This window comes from Phytophthora cinnamomi (assembly GCF_018691715.1).
Source record: "Phytophthora cinnamomi strain GKB4 chromosome Unknown Contig21, whole genome shotgun sequence".
Classification (NCBI taxonomy): Eukaryota; Oomycota; class Peronosporomycetes; order Peronosporales; family Peronosporaceae; genus Phytophthora; species Phytophthora cinnamomi.
Genome location: NW_027150954.1, coordinates 1,790,904 through 1,809,763, shown reverse-complemented (window position 1 = coordinate 1,809,763; position 18,860 = coordinate 1,790,904). Strand labels below are relative to the sequence as shown.

Sequence of the window (18,860 nt, the reverse complement as noted above, 5' to 3'; positions counted from 1 at the left end):
GCTAATTCAGGGTCCTGAATTCCACCAATACTGACTCGAGTTGCCAAATCAGGGGCGGCCGTTGCACGAAACGCTTGAACTTGGGACAATGTTGCACGAAGGTCGCGCAACTGTCCGGCGTGGAACCGTTGCACATTCTGAGAAGTTTCCCGCTCACGGTCTCATTCGGCCTCGACATCCTGGACTTTCTTCTCCAGGGCAGACACTTGTTCCTTCCAGGTCGCGTGAATCTCCGAGGCCCAGCGTGCGCGCTCTGCGTCGGCTTCGGCCTCGCGCTTCTGCCAGCGCTCCGCGTAGGCGGCGTCCAGGCGCGCAGCTTCGGCTGAATTCCAGGCCGGACCCTGGGTGCGCGTTGCATCCTGGGCTTGGCGGACCTCTAAGCTCTGCGCGCGCCGTTCGGCTTCACCTCGAGCGATCTCCGCTTGGACCAATCGGTCGGTGAGCTCCTGGATCTGGTGCCGCGCTTCCAAGTCGCGCTGTTCCCTCAGACGTTCACGCTCCAAGGCATCCAGACGCTCCCGGGCCAGAAACTCGCGCTGCTCCTGCTCCATACGGGCCTGCCACTCTTGCTGTTGTCGCAAGACATTCAGCTCGATTTGGGCAGGCCCAGACCTCGCGGACACGGAAGAAGCTGACCCAAGACGCCTGGATTCACCCGAGCGACTGGAGGCGGCCGACATCCTGGATTTCGCCGAGCGTCGAGCGCGCACCTCGCTCTTAGAGCTTCGGTGTTGACTCCGCTCATCGCCGCTGACGTCGCCAGTGTCGACGGGCTTGGAGGAAGCTGGAATCCTCGATGCGTCGCGCTTTGGAATCCTGACGTCGGCATCAGAGTGCACGGACGGCGCCATCTCGACGTCATCCTGGTCGACCGGCACAAGCCGCGGAGGGATGAATGTCCGGGTGACTTGGAATCCAAGATCACCAGCGACCGCGACACCGCCAGAATTCTGGGCAACCAGCGCCAAGGCTCCGACCCTTTGACCAAGCGACATCATCGACGAGGATGAAGAGCTGCCGCGAGACACTTGCGCGCCTGAGGCTGTGCTCTCGTCTGAAGCTCGCGATGTGCCGAAGTTGGAATCCTGACGCGAGGTATCAGCCGAAGACTTGTACGCCGGCAGTGAAGACAGCGATGGCGTGGACAACGCGGACGGGGTCGTCGGGACTTGCGGCCGAGGTGGTCCAAGCTGAGTGCGCTTGGACTGCGGCTCGCTGTCACTCGAACCTCGCGGGCTCCGTGAAATCCTGAGTCCAGTCACCCTGAACTTCAGGACGAACTGTCGCCCGAGCAGGTCCGCGTCGTAATCCGTCATCAATAAATCACCGTCCTCATCTTCCGTGTGGTAATCCAGTCTTGGCGGTACTTCTGGCGCAGGTTGATCTTCAGGCGCAGCGTTCACCTTGAAAGGCACTCCGGCCACCACAAGTCTCCATTCGACAAGCTCCGCCGTGAGGAAATTCTGGATCTCCTCCATGACAGAGCGCACCATGCCGTCTGGAATCCTGGATGCACGTGTCGTGGACCATTCCGGAATCAAGTTGACGAACTTGAATCCTGCCTCAAAGAACAGAGTCTGGAGGATGGCGACACACTCGCGTGGCGTCATGACGTTCAGAGGAATCTGGGTAGCCGTGAGATCCTGGCCCCCACCAACGCCCCACCGGGCGAGGTGAAACTCAGAGATCCAGGCATCATCCTGACTCGTCAGAGCCGACCGCCACTTGAGGTAGTCGCCGGTCGCGTAGGCCGCAGCGAAATACGCATTAGCGTCCGGTTTTGGGAGTTGGCCACTCGTAGTCGACACTTGGGGGCGTCACCTTTCCAGGTTTCGCGTCTTCCCAGCGTCGGACCTCGCGTCGCGCGTACATTACCGTACGCTCTCCATCCAGCACCGGTGCTCCCGATGCTGGAGCAGCCTCAGCAGCATCCTGGACGTTGCCTTCCGGTGTCGTCCTTGGCGCAACTTGTGAACTTGGGGCCGGAATCCTGGGTTCAGGTGGTGCGGACCCAGACTTCACAAGTGAACCCTGGGTTTTCGCCTCCTCCTTCACACGCACGGGCTCCGACTTCACTTCCACCACAGACTCGTCCGAAGATGAAGACTCAGAAACCAAGTCCGTCACCTCCGGGGGCTCAACCGCATTGGCGCCTCCCTCAGACGCCTGAGCACCACCCTCGCGGGCGTGCTCCTCCGGGACGTCAGGATTCTGCGACCCAGGATTCACCGCCGACGAGCCTTGAACCTTGGACGAAGCTTGGTCATCCTGGGTCGACGGCTCGTTAGCCGGCTGATCTTGAATCGAAGACGCCTCGACGTCCCCACCTTGCGCTGCGTCGCTCTCACGAGCAGCTTTCCTCGCCTTCCGAGCATCGCGGACGACTGTTTCCAGGTCCTTGTGCTCCTCAGGCTCCAAACCTTGAACACGACGTGACTGACGCGCCGCACTACTGCGTCCCCCGTCATCACGTCCAGCCTTCTTCGCCCCTCGTCCTCCAGGCATCTTCGACACTTGAAGTTGACGGGCACTCAGCGGATCTTCAACACTTGAACTCGGTGAAATCCTCGACAATCGAATCCGGGCACGCGCACCAGCTGAGGCGAGGCCGATGAAACCTTGATCGCCCAGGGGTGTTTTGTATAGCGTAGCCCAGGAAAATACTGGGAGTCAACAGAAGAAGAATAAAACCCAGAGTGCCGCAAAGCAAACCCTGAATTTCACTCTCCCTTGTTTGGCGTGAGTACCTTGCGTAATCCCTGTCGGCTCGTTTATCTTCGACGGAACGGCACTTCACCGGAGTTGTAAATGTAGCCTTTGAAGAAGCGCTGAGGTGCACGTCTAATCCAGAACGCGTCCTCGATGCTGAAGGCAACCCAGAATTTCAGATCACCCGAATCCAGAATATCACGAATTCAGGATCCAGGATGTCACTTCCACTCTGGGTGAAGCTTGGAACTCAGAAGGCACCTTACCCAAGTGCTCTCTTAGTCCGATAACCAACAAATACAGAGTATACAACACTACAACTAGCCGTCACTTATTCTTTTGGACCCTCGGACGGTGGGTCACTCACACACTAGGCTCACTCGAGTCTGAAATCCAGGCGCCTAGCTCGCCTGAATACTCGCCAATACGCGCACCACCCTCAATTAAGAGGGAAAATACAATCACTATCAGTTAACCTTCCCGTCACACGCAGCAGTCAATACAATATCCTGGAGGCGACTACTTAGCACTCCAGAACACAATCGGGAACATGAAATGGGCTACCACGAGCACAGCAAGTGACCCAACTAGGATATGAAATAGATGGATCACCCCAGGAAGCACAAGGCGTCTCTGGTCACCACCTAACTGGACTTAGAGTAGGTGGAGCTCACACAGACGACTCGTCCTTGTAGTCGATGTGCCCTTAATGTCCCGCGGTCGTAGTCTCGGGTCCTCCGGATTTCCGTCGGCAGGCTTGGCCGAAGTCACTTGCGCGTTACAGGGAAAATTGAACTCTGTTTTGGTTATCGACTACACTATCACTTCTCTCTTCTGCACTCTTCTACGGGCAAATGTCTTCGGTTCATTATGCTTCGGGTCGAATATCTTGGCTTCAGTATACCTTGGGTTCAGAGGTCCTGACTAGTGACGACTTGGTCGTCGCACCTTCGTCGTGGGTTAACAAATGACTTGGTTTCACCATGCAGCGAGTCCGTTGTCTTGGTTACAGTATAGTGTGAGCTCTCTCCTTCTTCTCTTCGAAAAGTCGAGTCGACAGGTCTTAGTGGATTCTCGACTGTTCTTCAAGCCACACATCACTTGATTGCAAACTGGCCTCAAACTGGCTCCAAACTTGCTTCGCATTCACACTCAGGATTCCACTTGGTATCTTGGGTGATTCTTGGAATCTTGGCGTAACTTGGTGAATCTTGGCGTAACTTGGTGAATCTTGGCGTAACTTGGTGAATCTTGGCGTAACTTGGTGAATCTTGGATGTCGGCTTGGGAGATACTTGGTTTTAGTATAGGGCGTCTGGATTCACGGTCCAATCCCAGGATTCCATCTTGAAATCCTGGGCACTTGTCTTCACACAAGTGAATCTTGGGTTTCCGTGGTGCACTCTGGGTGCAAACTCTTCTTCATCACAGACTAGCGTGTATCTCCACAAACATCAACTTGTACGGCTTCCAGCGCGTGATCATGGTGGTGGTAGTGGGTGTTTCTTGGTACTTGATCCATCTTGTCGCTCTGGACTGCAGCAAGACGAGGTGTACTCTGGGATACGTTCTCCAGAGACACTTTCCGCCAGCCTTTAGGCACTCGTCGTAAGGGAAAGTCCGGTGGCTGGACTGAATGCACTTGTTGAATCCTGGGTGTGCACGCCCAGGATTTCACACTTCCAGCCGGTTGGGCCCATCTGCGGTCAGGCGCGGGATTCCTTCCACAAGAACACGCCTCATCCCTGTCGCCACTCATGTCACACGGGTACGGCCGTGCCGCATCCTTTCTCTCCACCAATCACAACTCAATATAGACTCCAAGTCAAACCAGTGACGGTTCGTCGTCAGCGAAAATTTGGGGCCGCTATGTGTCAGAAAGACTTCGAGAGAAATACTCCGAATCAAGTCCTCGGGATTACTGGAACGCCATGAACAACAAAAAGTATCCGTTGCTTAAGAAAATTGCACAAATAGTTTTCGCGATTCCGACGTCGTCAGCAGCAAGCGAAAGAGCTTGGAGCATCTTCGATCACGTCCACACCAAGCGACGAAACAGGCTTTCGGTTGAGAAGGTCGAAATGCTCGCGTATATTTACATCAACTATGGAACCATTAGGCGCAATGAAGTCGATCTGGTTCCACATCAGTCTTGTCCAGACAGCGTAGATTAATTGTTTTAGATGAGCTTTGCTATCGATGATTTGTTACCTCTTCATATTGCTTAATCCACGTCAATCCTGGAATCTCATGGACAGGCAACAACGGAGCACTCCCGGTTACCCGAAGCTGAACGTGTACGCCGCTAGAAGATGCTGGAGAAGAAGAGCACCATCCCCATGTGGTTGTCCGACAGGAGCCACCACATGGTCACGTCCACATCGTCCGGCGAGAACGGGAAGTATCAGACCTCGCTGGTCAGCGTGTGCACTCTGCACCACAGATAATGACGTTGATGGCCTTCTGTCCGAAAAATGACAACGGCGTGGAAGAACCAATCCGACTAGACATCGGACACGTGTACCGCAGCTTCTTCAACGGCTTCGACAGCGTGATGACGCACGAGCAGCAGACCAGCGTGGAGCCGTCGGCCAGGACCCAGCACCACTGGGACATAATGACGGCGTGGTAGTACTGGAACAAGCGCAGCACCGGCTGGACCGACGACAGCGACATAGCCACACTGCAGCGGCCTTCCCGGCACAGGTCCACGACCGACTAGATCAAATTGGTCTTGCTCGTGAACAGCGACACCTCCGCATCACTTAGAGCCACGCCGGCGTGGGCGAAGCGATAATCTCGGCAGTCGTTGCCGCCGTCGCCGCACATTCCCGTGACGGCTCCCGTCTCCATGTGCAGCTTGACGCACTCCACCTTGCAGTCGAGCGTCATGCGGCTGTAGATGTGAATGTGCAGCAGCAGCGTCTTGATCCTCGCCCATGGCCACCAGGTAGTCGAAGGCCACGCCCGTGACCGCCAGCTCCACGTCCTTGCCGTCCTCGACCATGCGCTTGTCCTGCGGCAGCTCGTACTCCTCCTTCGAGTCCACGTCGCGCCACACCAGCTTCTTGTCCTCCTTCATCGAGACTATCTCGCCCAGGATCACTCGAGAGCTGCCGGCGATCATGCTACTCGCGCGCGCGATGTAGCAGCGCACATGGCGTTGTCGCCCGTGATCATCACCGTGCGGATGTCGCCGGCCTTGAGCTTCTCGATGGCGTCGGCCGTGTCGTCCTTCAGCTCGTTGCGGAACAGGATGAGCCCCAGTAGCGACAGACTCTCGCCGACCGCCTCGCGCTTGGCATCGAACGTCTCCACCTGCTCGTGGGTCCAGTCTGCAGGCAGTTCGTGGTACGACATGCCCAGCACGTAGCAGCCGTCCTTGGCGAGGCGGTCGGCCAACCCAGTCTTCGTTGACACAGCGCACCGCGCTATTGCTTGCATCGTAGCACCTGACGGTGGCCTCGTCCTCTGGCAGCTCGTACTTCATCTGCGTGCCGAACGCCGGGCCTCCGACTTTCAGACATCCAAAAGTCCTTTTGAGCACACGCACGGTATGCTGCACACCAACTACCCAAAACGTTTCAGACACTTTTGCATTTGAACGGTATTTTAGGCGTTTTGCCTATTTGTTCCGAACAGTTTAGAAGTCGTCCAAAACCATCCCTAGCGCGGCCCGCGAGATCGACGAAATCCAGGGCGTGAGGCGGTGGATGCAGAGGGGCCGTGAATTAAAACTGTGCGTATTGGCAGAATGTCTCTGTGGGAGTTGTCCAAGCTATGACCGATTTGTTCACAGTCGTGACGAGTACGCAGAGATTCAGCCGGGTGAAAAACGGCAGCTATCACCAGCAAAGCTGGAGAAGTTGTGGAAAGAATTGCGCTTGTTGTATACCACAGCTAAGAAGAATTCGACTACGTCAGGAACGCACGACGAAGATTTATCGCTCTACTGCGGGGGGCGCTTAGATGTTCTCTACATGCTCGACTGGTTGTGCGAACGGCCTGGGTCCGAGGTTTTGATCGTCGGACAGCTCCCTGAAAAGGCACGCGCCAACACTTTAAGAGCCAAGCGAGCCGCCGCGATATCTCAACAGCATATGAAGGAAGCTGGTGCAGCAGACGCTCTTATTGAAGGGGCTCAGCAGGCGTTGAAGCCGTTGATAGCCAAGTGGCTGGCTGAAACAAGCAAGGCGGCCATGACTGCTTAAAGAAAAGGCACGTACTTCGAAACCGTGGAGGACGCAACTGAGTTTTGCTGCGTAGCTTCTCCACCAGACCATCGCGTTGCACACTTCGAATAGGTAGGAGGCTGCTCCGATCACTTGGCAAACAGTCCTCAAAACGAAAACCTCTCCATGTAGCCTCTGAACGCAGCTCCTCGAAAACCGGGTCTCGATTCTTGCGTAGGCGTTCGGTAATCACGAAGTTATGCAGTATAGCAACACAATGAATTGTCTTGGTGTCGTGTTCGAGACTGTATTACAGTGAACGCTGAAAATGGCCCATTTCCTGACGAACAAGCCAAAAGCCATCTCGATTCTAATGCGAGTTGAGAAAGATGGAAATTGCACGAGTCCTTGTAGTCATCGTCGAGCTCCGTTCCCAGAAATGGTGTGAGCAAGTGACTTGCTCTGAGCATCTGCGTACTCGTCACGACTGTGAACAAATCGGTCGTAGCTTGGACAACTCCCACAGAGACATTCTGCCAATACGCACAGTTTTAATTCACGGCCCCTGCATCCACCGCCTCACGCCCTGGATTTCGTCGATCTCGCCAATGCGATCAATGAGCGATAATCGATTTCTTCGCTACTATGACATTTTTCTTCTAAGCGCTGCGAGTGTTAGGCTTTTTGGATCTGTCACGCTAAGAAAATTGTTCCACGCACGCATCAAAAACGCGCAATTTGCACGAGTGTCATCCCTCCCGGTCGGTCAAGCCTATCCTGTGTGCGACCCGTCTCAAGACATTAGGAGCTGCCAGCGCACGAAAAAGCGACGCTCTCATTGGCTATCCTATATTCTCCTAACATACAAGACCGGGTCTAACTAAAAGTTCTAAAACTCGTTTCGAACGAACTAGCGTTTTATTGGCTAAACTCGCATGCGGTACTCAGAACGAGTTTTGGTTTTTCCAACAATCGCAGTCGAGTGGGGGAAATAGTAGTCTCTCGTGTTGTAGCGGGTGAGGAGTGCGGCACCCCATATCCTTACCGCTGCTTCTCGCCAGCAAAGGGGATTTTCATGTTCCGCACATCAGTTGTGCGAGGCTAGCCGCGCCTTGCGCGGTGAGGACGGGATAGTCTTCAAAGGCACTTGACATCCATCGCCCGATGAGCTTTATCACTAACCGGTCCGCCCCAGCGTTGAGGAGCGCTGTGCCCTCCCCGCCCCTTATTCGCATCGAGTGAGTCGAGAATCGTGCAGGGTCCATGCCCACTTTCACCACTGCTTCTTTGATCACCTTCGCAACCACTTTGGCCAAAATTCCGTCACTCACGCCCGTCGATAATGCTGCTTGATACACACGCGTCTTGCAGTACTTGGCGTCTTTAACAATCCACCGGGCCGCCTTCACGAGGCAGAGTATTGCATCGAGCAACTTGTCATGGTAGCGGTACCCTTCGCACCCAACTGTTATTCTTCGCGCCGGTTAGCCGAATTCCTACCCGTGCCGCTGCCCTTGGCCGCACCCGATCTCCCTCGCTGTCGTAGAAAGTGATGTCCTGTAATCTTAAAACGTATCCGTGATGACTGCGTCCGATGTGAAGATATTCCGATCGGCGCAAAAGGAAGAAATATCCAAGCAGGATACCACACCAACCGGGAGCGAGGCACCTAGAGGTCTAGACTGCTCGCTATTACTCGAAACAGGGCGGCCGACAGCGGATGCAGCTTGGCCACTGGTCTAGTAAATCTTCGAACTCCGCGCAAAAGTATTGCGTGACTCGCATTGACGCCGGGGTCGTAGCCCAGGTAGTTGCGGTGGTACCATCGAATTGCGCATAATTTTGCGCAAAGAGTCGAGTAGGTGTTTCCTTGAGCGGAATTGTTCATGCCATAGCGCCACAAGAATACCACAAAGGCGCCAAGCTGAGTAACATTTCCATTCATATCTGCTTCGGGGAACCATACTGAGAGCTCTATCCAGCGGCACCATTGACCCCACTGGTTCCAGTATCTTTTGTAGTGTGTGCGGGAGGAGTCAGCAATTGCCCCCGCTCGCAGAAGCGCTCCCAAATTTGCGAGGGTTTCCTTGATGTAGCCGGGATCTGTACCTGCGTCCAGCCACGAGATAGGTCAGTAAAAATGTCGTTATGACGCGGTTGAGTGCCACACCCGCGATCCTGCATCTGCCATAATATTTTCCTCTCCAGGAATATGGGCTGCTGTAGCGTAGTAAGCGTGGATTGTCTCGAAAACAGCCAGGAGTCTAATTAGCGGCTTCGCTGTTTCGACTACTCATTCGGTTGTTCCAAGAAATTGCCGAGGTATTATCGATCCAGAATCGGACATGATGAAGTCGGTGTGACGAACCTCCGGCCCATCGGGATCCCCACGCTATCGACGTAAATACCGCGTTCACAAGCTCGCGTAAATTGATACCGTAGTCGCCGCTCCCGGATTGGCGGAGCTCGGCAATATTCTGAGATCCTCTGAATCCAATTTCAGTTGAATATACTCGCGGCGTTGTGAGAAAAGAGAACAGAGACCGTAGTCGCTAGCGTCCATGTAGATTTCGAAATCAACGGGCTGCGTTCGACCAAATCGCGCCAGCGAGATCGCGTTGAGGTTCGTCGTGCATAGTATCATTCTGAACCAGTGTAGATCGTCTCGGGTGGCCTCTGACGCTAAGAGCTTTGAATACTGTCGTCGTGAATATGCCAGCGACGAAAGTCGTTGGTAAATGGGTGCGCCCGCTCGTACGCATGTAACTACGTGTCGTAGGCTGCCCAATAACTGGTTCAGCGGGTCGTAGACTTTGTCATTGAACTCATCATCAAGTTTACCCTACGCAGGGCTGTTATTTGCTTCTGCCAGGCGAGTTCCAACGTCGGGCTCAATCAGATTGTGGTCGTCGCACCACGTCTCCGCATCGTATAGTTGAGCTGCTCCGATCGGTTGTATTAGCCACGTCGGCCTCGAAGAAGCATGTATATGACTGATAGCGGCTCCTGCTGTCCAGTAGTGTTGTGGGGAGAGCTTCCATTCAAAAGGACAAGACAAATTAACTATCGGAATTCCGAGCTCCTATACCGTTGTCGCAAAGCGGCCGATGTGGTCGGTGTGGATTGGAATATGCTTGAAAGCGCCAGAAACGTCACCCGACATTATTATAGTGTCATTCGGAAATTCTGCTTGGACATGAAGGATATGTTGTGCCAGCGCTGGGGGCCCGTCATAGTTGACGATAACTGAGGTATCATCAGCAGTATTATCGTTCACAAGTATCCCCTCGGGGTAAGAAAGGTCGTGGATGGCACGGATTTTTGCTGGTGTCGACGCGGGGTCCTTTTCAACGGCTCCAAACGGGCTGCAAGTGAATCCCTCGAGATGGGGCAGCAGGTATAAGTCCAGGACTAGGTAGTGACCGGCATCTTGGCCCTTCCGAATTTGCTCGATCAGCGAATTGAGTACAGCAATTGCCGAGGCATGATTTGCCGGCGGAGCAGTCTGCGGTTGGAAGTTGGTCTTCCAAACCGCCCGTACACCGTGTTTAACGATATTTTCCCACTCTTTGCGGTACTTGTATGTCGACCAGCTAGATAGGTGTGATGGTATCGCGAGTGCTTTATTCGGTCGTGTGTCTTCCTGTGTCTCTCCGCGGAAAAGCCTGACAAATCCGGGAAGCTACATTCCTGTTTGCCGAAGAAAGGTGCTATAGGCTCGCTGTTTCTCTGTGTCGATCAGGTGGAGTACATCTCCGTTAGATGATCGTGTCCGCGCCATACCAACCGGAACTTTCACCACCTCTTTAGTCAACGCTGCATTCAGAGCCTCCGAAACTCGTTGTTGGTGTAATTCCAGGAGCTTTTTGCGTACTTCTAGACTCCCTGCGTACTGCTTATTCAGTTTAATTAGAAATTCAGACTGCGACACACACCAGCCTTTAAATTTCTGTGAATTGTAGGATGCTCTTTCATTGTCTGTGGACGACTTATTTTCGCTGGGGCACACCCTTGTTGTCATGTCAGCTCCAACCCGCCGTAGTAGCCTGGGGGCTACTGACAGGAATTCGTCCTGGCCAATAGCGCTGTGTGCTCCTCCTCTGGCCACACCGGAAGAAATATTTAACAACTCGTGACGTTGGGGTCGTATCGCCTCGGAGTCCGGTGCATGTGATACCGAGCGGGCAACTGTTTTGCTGTTTCTTGGGTTTGAGTCCGCCCGGGATGTTCTGGTTGTGTGTGGACACAATTGGCTAGTCAGCCTCTTGCTGTCTGGCGGTTTTGATGACGACCTGGGAATGAGTAAACCTGCTCTCACTCCCCGGCACCTTCATTGCTCGGTTGATTCGCGCATGACTGCCATAAATTCCTTCTTTAAACCGCCGCAGTGATATCGAGTAAAGTCATATACGATGGCTGGGAGTGACCCAGGGTTGAAGTGGCCACGGCGCCTGGCGTAGCATCCGTCCAGGCGGCTGGGGCATGATAAGTACCGCACGCACAGTGACTTGCCGTTCAATTTGGGCAGCGCACTGAGGACAACTTGGGGTACGCGCGTCGATCGACCGAAGCGAGGGGTTTGGTCCCTAGGTGCTTCGGATTTAGTGAACCCTGTGCTGGGACTGGTTTTGCCGCCTGCTGAGCTTGCTGGAGCTGCCGTAACTCTGCAATGTTTGCCGCAGTCATGATCTGAGTAATACGTGCAAACGATGTATCCGCTGGTGAAAACTGGTCGCAAACCGACCGCGCTTCCTCCGACTCGTGCAACGCTAGAAATCCCCGAAATTGTTCGAAACGTTCGTTGATCCAGTACACTAGCTCATTGCGGGCGACAGGATTCGCAAAACCATCTTGCGATTTCAGTTTAACGACTATCTTGCGTGCTGTCATCACCAGGACCGACACGTAAGGGAGATACACCCTACTTACGACGCTGCCAGCGCATTGAGTGCGTCGATAATACTACCGAGATCGGTTGTGGTCGCCGCCGGTGGTAGCGCCATTGTACGCGAAAAGTCAGCCATGTCATGAGAAGCAGCGTAGTCTCGACGGAACGATTCTGTCACGGGCGCGAGATGCATAATCGAGAGACCTTGTCAACCAAAGTCCCAGCTGAACAGTGCACGCAGGATCGCCGGGTGTAGCAGAAATGCAAATAGTTAATACTGCACTTGCAAGAAGCAGTTGCGCCTCCACCAGAGCGTACGTACCGTTGACAAGGTGGCGATGGATAGACCGTTGGAGGACGGACGGACGAAATTGTTGCTTGCTCTTACCGCTGGTGGCGGTCGGTCCGAACATGTCACCGGCCGCCCCCCGTCGACACTGAGGACTCTCGCAACGCGATCAATTGGTCGATACTGCGCAGCATCGAAGGATTGTCGGAGTACGAATATTTAAGCTGTTTTAACGATGCCAGCTCTCCGGAGTCTGGCCTTGACGATTCGTGCGGACTCTTACGCTCGATATTCGAGGGCTTCTGCGCCCCTTGCGCTGGGGCTAGATCAGGCTCCTCATCATCGCTATCGTCGGAGTCACTCAGTTGGCCCGGTAGGATCGCGGTGGACACCGCTGGCGTTGCGCGGGATGCTGGTGTTGTACCGGACGCTGGTGTCTGGGGCCTTTGGCGGTGGACTTATACCCCCCTTGTTGCTCTGACCTGTGTCACTGGCGCGATGGTACGCGAAGGATCGTCGAGGATCGTGGCACCCAGAGATACTGATCTCAGTCTACGGCGATTATTGCCGTGGTAGTACGAGAAGTCCAGCACGTACTTGATCGATGTAGACTGCACATAGCACCTGGAGAAATCGAACACCTTAACCATCGAGCTTTCATCCACTTGAATCGATCCTACCTTGCGTAAGATGCTTGCAGAGTTGCGGCTGGCCCGACAACCTGTTCCGTTGAAGTGGTCGGGGATAGCCTCATGGCGGCGGCGCATTTCCGCTCCTAGGAGAGTCAGAGCGGGGATGCCTGCGCACCGACGCATTGCGTAAACAGGAAATGGGAACACCTGCAGCTCTGAAGTGTTAAAGTCAATGGACGAAGTGTCCGCTCCGAAACAAACGTGTAGGATACTCTGTTCTGGTGGGCGGTTCCAAGTGTAGTCTGTGACTACTCCATAGCTCCGCACTTTTGCCGATCCCGGCAGGAGACGTGCCACGCACCCACAATTCCCAACATACGTCCCGATTCCGCTGGCCGCTTCTACCGACCTCACGGTTTGTCCTTGAACGTCAGTTCGGGGACACGAGCATATCATTTCAGGCAACTCCTCCCAGCGACCACAGGCCATGCGCGTCACTGCCACCGACGCATCCCCCGGCATTTCTAGGTTGGCCTTGCCGTATGCATAACTTTCCGTTTGCATTTAATTCGATTTACAGTAAACGTAGGACACCATAGAGGAGCCCGAGCTCGGTTCGGGGCCAGAACCCGTGCTGCGATCTCGAAGATCTGGCATCTTGAAGACTTGGCTTGGTGGATGCGGTGAAGCTGAATGGTCGTCATAAGAGCTACAACTAAAACCTTGAAATGGCTAGCTTTCTCTCTAGCGATCGGGAAACGGACGCCTCTCTCCTGACTTGCTGCTTTCGTCCGTTGCGAAACTACCCATTGGACCCGTTCTGTATGGCGTTCTAACTAGGAACGAGTTTTGGAGTGGTCATTTACTAATTTTACCTACCTCACTACCGATGCATTTCGCTGTGAGTGCAGCCTCAGTGATGTAAACTGTCGCGTTGGGCCCGAAGAGTGTTTGTCGTTGAAGTGGGTGCGAGTGTTGGTCCTGTCGAGAAGCGCGGTAGTTGTGGTCGATGTGCGGGGTAGACGGTTTATTTAATACTGAATTGCTACTGCTAGCCTAACATGCATGCCTCGCTGTGCTCCTACGCGAGCACAGGGCTCTCTTTGCGTATTTCTGGGGTTTTCCTTGACTATGTATTACCCTGCGTCTTTTTGTTTTCTTTTCATTTCTTTTCTTTTCTACTAAATGCATGTTCCATGTTTCTTTTTCATGTTTTTCCTACAAAATGCATGTTCACTGTGACGGCAGACCCTCTCGGGTAGCTGCCACAGGAACTTCAAGCCTCTGGCCGCGAGCAAGCAAGCCAGAGCCTTGGCGCCGCATCGCTCTGGCTTGCTTGCTCAGCAGGCCAGAGGTGGGCCTGACATCTCCCCCTGGTTGACTTCGCGTTGGCGGAGTCGATACTCATCCAGGAGTTGACGCCAATGCGAAACGTGCTTGATCTGCGCTTCGCTTTCCCAGGTTGCCTCATGCTCCGGCAACCCATGCCACTTCACGAGCCATTGACGTTTGCGACGTCTAGTTCGTTTCCTGAGCAGCTTCTCCACAATGTAGAGTTCTTCTCCAGTGTCCTCGTCCAAGATTAGAGGTACAGCCTTCGGAATCGGTCGATTCGGAAAATCCTCACGATTCGTTTGGTAATGGGTCAGTAACTCCACGTTGAATGTCGGATTAAGACGTTTCATCGTGCGCGGAAGTATCAACTTCGCCACGTTGTCGTTCACCATACGTTCAATCACGAACGGTCCAACCTTCTTAGCCGCTAATTTCGCTTTCTTCAATTCCGTGTTCTTGTTTACGGTTTTCAACGGTAAGTTCTTCGTGTCGAGCAGCACTAGGTCACCTCTTTTAAAGACAACTTGTCTGCGCTTGCGATCGTAGTACTCCTTTTGTCTTGTTTGAGCTTCTTCCAAAATCTTCTGAGCACGTTCTACGATCTCCTGTCGCTCCTTCGCAAAATTCTTCGCGAACTCCGCGAGCGTCACATCATTCTCCGATTGCAGCAGGTTTTTCATCTCCTTTGCCACAATGTTTGACACCTTACGTCCTGTGTCAAGTTCGAATGGCGCGAACTTCGTAGACGCGTTGACGAGGGTCGAATGCGCATATTCGATAGTCCCTAGGTGCTTAACCCAATCGTCACCGTGATACGAGATCATGCATCTCAATGCATCTTCGAGCACGAGGTTCTGGCGCTCTGTCTGACCATCTGCCTGAGCTCGGTGCGCAGTTGTCATGCTGAGTTTGATACCCATCAACTTCATCAATGACTTCCAAAAGTCCGATATGAACTTCGAGTCGCGATCACTAATGATGACCTTCGGCAATCCGTGATGCCGAACAACTGCATCAAAGAACACTTTAGCCGTGTCCTTCGCGTCAGCTGTCGAATATGTTGGTGCATACTTCGCTCGCTTGAACAACTTGTCCACTGCAACTAGTATTGCATCAAATCCTTCCGACACTGGCAAACCCGTGATGAAATCCATTGACACCACTTCCCAGCATTCCTTTGGCACTGGTATCGGCATCAGTAGTCCTTTCTTCTTCTGGCTACTGGACTTCCATCGTGCACAAGTCTCACATGTGCGAACGTATTCCCTTACGTCGCGGTCCATAGTCGGCAAGTAGTACCATTGCGCTGCTTTCAGGTACGTACGTCGACTTCCAGGATGCGCGGACGTCTTTCCATCATGAAATTCGATCATGACATTTGTGCGAAGCTCTTTTACCTTCGGCACACAAAGTCGATAGACAGTTTCGCCTTTCATCTGTTTGAAAAACAGAAGCCCATTGTGCTTGACGAACTTCTCCTTTCCTGCTCCATTAGGCCACTGTTTCTTGAAAGCAGGGTCTGATTCGTATACTTCCTGAAACGCTCTTTTCGTCTCAGGGGCCAAGTGCGGACTTACAAAATGATAGTCGACGCTGTTGACTTGCTGCTGTGCTACGCCAATCGGGCGACCCTCCCCCCGTAAGTTGACATCGTCGAGTAACAGGTGAGTATCATCCGTTGACAAGTTGCGCAACACTGCAGACTTAATACGGTGGTCATGAACTGGTGCGGCATTCTTCGCGCATTCGTCGTCGCAGTCATGAACCGTATACGTCACATCCGGAAGAGGTGCTTCTTTCACCTCTTCGTCTTCTAGTCCATCCGGTGGAGGCCGTGAGAGCGCATCCGCTACAACGTTCATCTTACCTCGCACGTGATGCAAAGTAAACGTGTATTGCGAAAAGTGCGTCAAAAAGCGAGTCATCTTTGGTGACACTCGTGGGTGATGCAACATCCACGAACACGCTGCGTTATCCGTGTAGACGTCGAATGGGCGTCCATGCAGATAGTGTCTCCACTTCTCCGTAGCCACTTTGATAGCTAGTAGCTCCTTCTCATGCGTAGGCCATCCACGCTCATGTTTATCCAACTTCTTCGAATAGAAGGCAATCGGATGATCTGCTCCGTCATACTTCTGTGACAGAACTCCACCAATACAATGTCCTGACGCGTCCGTTGTCACGATAAACGGTCGCTCAAAGTCCGGCAACTTCAACGTAGGCGCTTGCTGAAGTGCGAGCTTGAGATGCAAATACGCGTCTTCCACAGGCTTCGTCCAATTCCATGGCGTATCTCCCTTCGTCAAATCCCTCAACGGACGAGCAATCTCGGCAAAATCACAGATAAATCTGCGATAATATCCTGCCAAACCCAAGAAACCCAACAACTCCTTTCGATTCGTCGGGGTCGGATACTTGGCTATCGCTCCCGTTTTACGCGGATCAACGCTTACTCCTGCCTGCGAGACAACATGTCCTAGGAAAGCCACTTCGGACTGACCAAACGAACACTTTGCCATGTGCGCAAAAAGCTTCTCGCGACGCAGTACCATACAAACTGCACGCAGATGCTCCACATGCTCCTCCATACTCTTCGAGAAGACGCAGATGTCATCGAGATACACGACGACAAATTCGTACTTGTGGAACAGCTTGTGCATGAGCCTGGACCATGTCCCTGGCATTCCAGCCACTCCCATGGGCGCTACACACCACTGATACGTTTCCTTGTGTGTTCGAAACGCAGTGTACGGACGACTTGACTTCACCACCAGCATTTGATGATATCCCTGCGCAAGGTCGATCAACGTGTAGATGACACAACCTACCATCTTATCGAACAACTCCTCGATTAATGGCAACGGGATCTTGGCAATGACAGTCACGCTGTTGAGATAGCGGTAGTCGAACACCCAACGCAACGGAATCTTCAAATTGCCGCTACGCAACCATTCAGCCCTTTTCGGCATTTGACCTGTGACTAGGTCCTTCTTCGGGATAGCGAAGATGTTCGAAACCCACGGCGAGTTCGACACTTCAATCCATCCTTTCTTCAACTTGTCTTTAACAAATTCTTCGAAAGCATCCTGTTCCATCTTCGACATGCGGAACGGTGCACGAGAGCTTGGTTGATCCCCCTTCTTCAACGTCACTTCAAAGTTGACTTCACGCATCGGAGGCAATCCGTCTGGTAATTGCTCTGGAAACACATCCTTAAACTCCTTACCGACTACGTTGAAGATCGGTACTGGAATTCCTTCCACTTCGGGTACAAGTTGTATCTTCACCCGAAACACCTGCTCATACTCGCCTTCCTTCAAGTTGTGCGAGAACGACGGTGCATCGACGTCGATGAATTGCATCCGGTCAGGTATGACAACCTCCTCCTTTTGCCAATCCACTTGAGGGTTGTAGTCCTTAAACCACGGTTTCCCCAAAATGACGTCGTGCGACTCCGGCAACTTCCATTCCACGAACTCGATCGCTGGAAAGAAGTACCCATCCATGCTCACTGGCGCTTCCACGTGTTTGACATCCGTCGCCGGTGTTAACGTGCCATCAAAGCGCTGAGCTTGAAGTCGTCTTGACAGAAGCATATTTCTAGCCAAACCTGGCATAATCATGTTCGTGCTTGCACCCGTGTCCAACAGAATTCGGACATCTCTGCCATTGATGCGACCCTTCCTGATGAAAAGGTTACTCGTACGTTCGGACTTCACTGAGTTCACCTTTAAGGTCTCCGTTGTACTTGTTGGTTGCGATCCTTGCTGAACCAACTTCACTGGCTGCTTCTCATGCAACTCAGCTTCCTGCTCTGGCGGCGATCCGCACACACCAGACTCCAATTCCGGTTGCATCGCATGCAAACTCGGTTCTTCAACTGGCTGTAGTCCACACGAGCCAGCATCTTCCGTCATTTCTGACGCTGCAGTGACAGTCTCTTCCACTTTGACACGTGCCTTGTCCATGAGTGCCTGTAACTCATCCGCTTGTTCCTGGATGTCAGCCACACTCATAGTCACGCGATCCATGACGACAGTATCCACCTGTTCGTCATCCTCGAGGCCCATGTTCATCCTCGGCTTACGCCCTTGATTACTGCCCCAGTTGTTGTACTTCGGCGCATTCCGCTTAGCCATTTGCGTCTGCTGCGGCTGTATCGGACAGTGACGAGCCCGATGGGCGCTACTTCCGCACCGGAAACACAGGTTTCGGCGCATACATTCCTCCTTCGACGGTACCCTTACGTTGTCGATCTCCACCGGCACTGGTCCATCGTTGTTGCTCTTCGATCGTCTGTTGTCGTACGATCGGTACCTCGGTCTGTCGCGTGCTCCATCCGAGCGTCCACGATGCGCGTGAGACCGGTCATAGTCGAGCGCTACGGTAATAGCGTCGGTCAACGTTGCACTCCTGCGATACTGGACTTCCTCCCGAATACTTGACGGCAGACCACGCAAGAAGTACATGATCTTGTCCAGTTCGCTCATCTCCTTGACTTGAGTAATCAAGTGCCTGAACTTGCTGATATAATCGGGCAAGTCTCGGCACTGACGCTCCTTCAAGTCATTCATCTGGTCCCGAAGACGTTCTTGCATATCCGGAGGCACGAACTCTTCCCCCAGCTTCAAAAAGAAGTCTTCCACACTCTTCACATCGTCCTTCTTGACGATGTACCACTGCGCGGCTCCATACTTCAGCGATCCCGCTAACACAGCCAAAATGCGTCCACTCAACTTACTATCCTTCCAGTCTATGCCCTTAGCTAAAAAGTACTGCTCTACCTGCTCCCGGTATAGTTGGAACGATTCCTTGAGCGTCCCCCCGTAGCTGGGC

The 18,860-nt window shown here is 53.3% G+C and overlaps 3 protein-coding genes across 3 annotated transcripts; all 3 read right to left on the bottom strand.

Annotated features, from left to right (window-relative positions):
- Positions 1 to 5,126: 5,126 nt before the first annotated feature.
- Positions 5,127 to 5,790, bottom strand: IUM83_03726 (P-type ATPase (P-ATPase) Superfamily; the record flags this gene model as incomplete). Its single annotated transcript, XM_067927754.1, has 2 exons — positions 5,127 to 5,426; positions 5,536 to 5,790. The coding sequence occupies 2 exons, from the start codon at positions 5,788 to 5,790 to the stop codon at positions 5,127 to 5,129; spliced, it is 555 nt and encodes a 184-aa protein (XP_067795193.1).
- Positions 5,791 to 5,831: 41 nt separating this feature from the next.
- On the bottom strand, positions 5,832 to 6,152 carry IUM83_03725 (P-type ATPase (P-ATPase) Superfamily; the record flags this gene model as incomplete). The annotated part of the gene is made up of 1 exon (XM_067927753.1): positions 5,832 to 6,152. The coding sequence occupies one exon, from the start codon at positions 6,150 to 6,152 to the stop codon at positions 5,832 to 5,834; it is 321 nt and encodes a 106-aa protein (XP_067795195.1).
- A 6,262-nt stretch (positions 6,153 to 12,414) lies between these two features.
- On the bottom strand, positions 12,415 to 12,811 carry IUM83_03724 (uncharacterized protein; the record flags this gene model as incomplete). Its single annotated transcript, XM_067927752.1, has 3 exons — positions 12,415 to 12,547; positions 12,655 to 12,681; positions 12,738 to 12,811. The coding sequence occupies 3 exons, from the start codon at positions 12,809 to 12,811 to the stop codon at positions 12,415 to 12,417; spliced, it is 234 nt and encodes a 77-aa protein (XP_067795455.1).
- Between the last annotated feature and the right edge of the window lie 6,049 nt (positions 12,812 to 18,860).